Source organism: Penaeus chinensis, chromosome 38 (genome assembly GCF_019202785.1).
Source record: "Penaeus chinensis breed Huanghai No. 1 chromosome 38, ASM1920278v2, whole genome shotgun sequence".
Lineage (NCBI taxonomy): Eukaryota > Metazoa > Arthropoda > Malacostraca > Decapoda > Penaeidae > Penaeus > Penaeus chinensis.
In genome coordinates this window covers 20,965,912-20,970,500 of record NC_061856.1, presented here as the reverse complement: position 1 = coordinate 20,970,500, position 4,589 = coordinate 20,965,912, and the positions used below count along the sequence as shown (strand labels likewise).

The following is a 4,589-nucleotide window of genomic DNA, read 5'->3' as shown; positions in this document are numbered from 1 at the left end:
ACACACACACACACACATACACACACACTTCACCTCCTCTCTCATATTCACTTCTTATCCCAGCAAGCCAAGGGAACGGGAAATTGCATGAGAGAGTCATGCGGGGGGGGAAATGGGAAGTGGGTTTAAAGGTTTTCGCTTAAGTGTGAGTTCAGCGTCAGTTCGCATTCGAAAATGTCAGTCTTTTAAAAAACAGGGTTAGAATTGGTCAACAACATGACATCTCATTATCAGTCAGAAAGTGGTCCAGTTTATAGAATGGACATCAAACAATTTCGTAAACTGTCTGTCTGTTGTTGTTAAGGTCAATAAGAATGAAATGAGGATGGAAAAGAAAGTTGTTTTTTTTTACGTTTACTTTCCCTTTTTATCCGCAAGGGGAAAAGGGCCGGCAGTTTGGGGGTTGGCGGTTTTTATGAAGAGGGCTTTTAAACGGGGCGGAGGGGGAGACGGGGGGGGAAAAGTTAAGGGGAAAAAAAGGTCAGGACGCTAAACTTAATTGTTTTTTTAAAAGGAATGGGGGTATCAAAGATGAATCCGTCTTCTGACGTTCTTTTTATACTTTTTATTTGATTTTTTTTTTCCAGAGAGATCCTTCCCAGCAGCAGACTATTGATTACGAATTCGTGCATCCCGATATGAAGCGCGTGCTATGGGAGGCAAGTACGTGAACTGGTGACGGCGACCCGGTCGACGCGCGGCTGGATCCGAGAGAAGCCCCGTCTTCGCTTTCTGGTACCGCCCCCCGCGTCCCCGGTTGTTTGGGCCCACCCACCCCGGCCCCGGCCCGGGCCCGTCGCACGCACTATTTGCCAAGGGGGACTTCTTTCACCGACACGGGAGGGGGCGGGGACCATTCCCCTGGGGATTTCCCTTCCGAAAATTTGGGGCCGGTGCCTGGGCGACGCCCCCCATTGCCTCGGGGGGGTCGGCGACCTCCGACCCGCGGCTGCGACGCCGGATATGAAGGCGTCACGGGAAGTCTCCGTGAAGCAGAAGCGCTCGCGGTCGCCCCCCCGCGCCGTGCGGCCGCCGCGCTTTCCGGCGGCGACGTCCTCGGGCTGCCCGTCGCCGTCGCGCTCGGAGCGAAGCGGCTGGTGGGACCAGCAGCAACTGTCCCCCGTCAGCTGCGCCTCCGGCTACTGGGACGACGAGCAGCCCCTGCGGGACTGGGACGTCGATGAGCCCCGCCACGAGCGGGACGACGTCCACAGGATCTCGCCCGAGTCGGAGGGCTCGGGCGAGAGCGAGCGGCTGAGGGCGCTGTTCACGGCCTGCGACACCGACGGCGACGGCTACATCACCAGGTGAGTCTCGCCCCGTCGGGAGCTGCTCTAATGCCAGCCAATGCGTTCAGCGCGGGGGTTTGTGTGCTCAGGGTCACGAATTTTATCCCTCCTGCTAACTTTTGATCTCATTGTTCTTCTTGAGACGGACTTTTATTTCGTGAAATCAATATACTTTTTCAGCATCGTCATTAAGTTGTGTTAAGCAGTAACGTCACTTGACAGTGATGTAGTTAAACCGGCTGCAGCAGATCGTAAGTCATGAAAATTTTAGAGCTGATTTCATTACCAATTCTCTTTTTCTTTTGTCATCATCAATATTTTTCTTAATCCTCCTCCCCTTCCTCCTCTGCCTCCTTATAATCATCAACATTTTCTGCCATTCCTCCTCTTCCTCCCCATCTTCTTCCACTTCTTCAAATCAGTATTATTGCAATTATTAATATTCTCACCGTGGTCTCCATAACGGCCTATGCAAGAATACCCAACCGGAAAATTCCTTGACGATCCCCAGGTATTCAGAGACTTCGGAGGTTCTTGTCAGTGAGCGATATATTTATCCTTTCCCTCAGGAGACATTCAACTGAAATGCGGCTGTCAATAGAGGGCCTTCCTTTTATGCATGTTTCAGCTAAGCGAGATGAAGGTCGGTGCCTCCACGTGTCGAATGATTAAAAATCCATTTTGTGATAAATATTATCGCCCGCGCCATTAATCTTGGGCCGAACACACAAGGAATGAGAGAGAGAGAGAGAGAAAGAGAGAGAGAGAGAGAGAGAGAGAGAGAGAGAGAGAGAGAGAGAGAGAGAGAGAGAGAGAAAGAGAGAGAGAGAGGGGGGGGGGGGGGGGGCAGCGAAAGAAAGAGGGAGTAGGAGAAAGGGAGAAAGAGATAGAGGAAGAGGAAGAGGGATGGGGCAGGAAGAGACCTGTAAACTGAGAGAGAGAGAGAGAGAGAGAGAGAGAGAGAGAGAGAGAGAGAGAGAGAGAGAGAGAGAGAGAGAGAGAGAGAGAGAGAGAGAGAGAGAGAGAGGAGAAAGCGTGTTGCCTTCCAAAGTTTTAATTTAGCAAAGTGTTAATACCGCATCCCTGTGATCTGCCTGCGCTTCATCCTCGTTCGGAAGGCTCGTTTTTTTGTCGCGTTGTGTTCGAAGCCGATGCCACCAAACCCGTCAAAAAAAGAAAAAAAATCTTTTGTTCCCGCCCTGTTTGACAATCTTTTCTCCTGCCTTCCTCAGATATTTATATATATTCTTCATTGTATTTGTTATGGGTTCTCGCTGCTCCTCTAGATAGCTTCAAATCACATGTTCTTGCAGATAAGTAATTAAAATCTCCTGCACTAGGAGGCGTTTGGCAAGATCTTGGCAGTGATCTCTAAATAAAGCTGTTTTATGACAACTTACTTGCACTTTTTGTGATATATACGATTTCTACCATAGTATCAACACAGTAGATTGTTTTACCATTCATATATATATTATATATACATACATGTACACACACACACACACACATACACACACACACACACACACACACACACACACACACACACACACACACACACACACACACACACACACACACACATATATATATATGCATCACCAGCTTTCTCTAGTCTATCAAGACACAATGCAGCCCTCTCTGTCCTTCCCTGAACTTTTCCATTTCCTTTTATCTTCTCAATGCCAATATTGCATCTGTCGTGCTTCTTCCTAGCTTACATCCAAAATTTACATCCCAGATTTCTACTGTTCTCCTCACTCTCTCTTTCCTCAATCTTTCCCAAATCTTCCTTGCGTGACAAATTATTTTTATTCCTCTGTCACTGCCATCTCTCCTCCTTGCTTCTGTCGGGTTGTTATCTGGACCTACATCTTTACCTCCTTTATCTTTCTCATGGCCTCTCTACATCCTCTCGGCTGATCTCCTGCACATCTTGATTACCAACTTCTGCGTACTCCAGTCTACTTTCTCTTGTATTTCCAACCATAAGTTCCTCAAAATACTCCTTCCATCTTTTCAAGGTGTCCCCCTCGCCTGTCAAAATGTTTCCATTTTCCTTTATCACTTTTATATGCTGCACATCGCTCTTATTTCTGTCTCTTTGCCTGGCCAGTCTATATCGATCTTCTACTTTTCATGTAACTGCCTTCACTACCCTGCTGTACATATTTTTCTATTCCTGATGGGTTTCCTCGTCCCCTTGTCTATCCCATTTCTGTTTCGCGTCTTTCTTTCTACTTATGCTGTCCTGCACTTCTTCATTCCACCACCAAGTCTCTGTGTCTTCTTTCCTTCGCCTAAATGTCATGACAAACATATTATGTGATTCTGCCAAAGCCTGCCTAACTTCTTACCTGAGTGCTATGCATAACCGTTCTTCTTTTAAATTCCACTATTTGATCTTTGGTCCGTCAAAAATTTTGTTTTGCTACACTCTCTCCAGGTATAACTTTACAATCTTTCAGGTCGCATCTCCTGCACAGAATCTGTCTGTGTACTCTTACCCGCCCCCCTTATGTAGGTTACTCTGTGTCCTTCTTTCCTCTTAAAATAGGTGTTCACTACCGCCATTTCTATCCGTTTAGCAAAGTCGACAACCAGGTTTCTTTCTCCTACTCCATATCTGCCCATCACATGCTCATCACCCTTATTTCCTTCTCCTCTACTTCGCTCCAGAACTCTTCTATTGTGGGGCGTACTCACTGATCACATTCAGTAGCACCCCTTCCATTACCCAACTTCATTGTCGTTATTCTGTCACTAACCTCCACTGTGCTGTTAATGTACTTTTCTTTCACCACTACACCCACGGCACTTCTTCCGTCCCTGCCATGACAGAATAACTTGAAGCCTCCTCCTAACAGTCTCGCTGCATTTCCTTGCTACTTAGTCTCTTGAACACAAAGTTCTTCTATCCTTCTCCTCTTCATCATGTCTCTTCCTTTACTAGTCAGCGTGCCAAGGATTCACCTTCCTAACTTTACTTAATTGCCCTTCATTCTCTCCTCCCTTCTCTTTGCTTGCGTTCCTCCGCTTCTTCTACTTCTCCCAACAGACATAGACTGTCCACCGCCACTCTGCTGGGGAACAGTGCCGTAGACCGCGAGCAATCCGGTGTGGTATTTTCCATTCATGATCCGCATCATTGTCTTGGCTTATTTTATGCCGAATGTCATTCTGCCGCAACCCTCCACATTTATCCTGGCTTGGGACCAGCACTGAGTTGCACTGGCTTGTGCTCCAGTGGCTGGGCTCTATATATATATATATATATATATATATATATATATATAT

The 4,589-nt window shown here is 47.1% G+C and overlaps 1 protein-coding gene across 1 annotated transcript in view; it reads left to right on the top strand.

The window, feature by feature from the left end:
• Positions 1-963: 963 nt before the first annotated feature.
• Positions 964-4,589, top strand: part of LOC125045960 — a 54,092-nt gene continuing 50,466 nt past the window's right edge. Inside the window, exon 1 of the mRNA XM_047643554.1 lies at positions 964-1,307. Coding sequence (XP_047499510.1) covers positions 964-1,307 — 344 coding nt within the window. The remainder of the gene's footprint in view (positions 1,308-4,589) is intronic.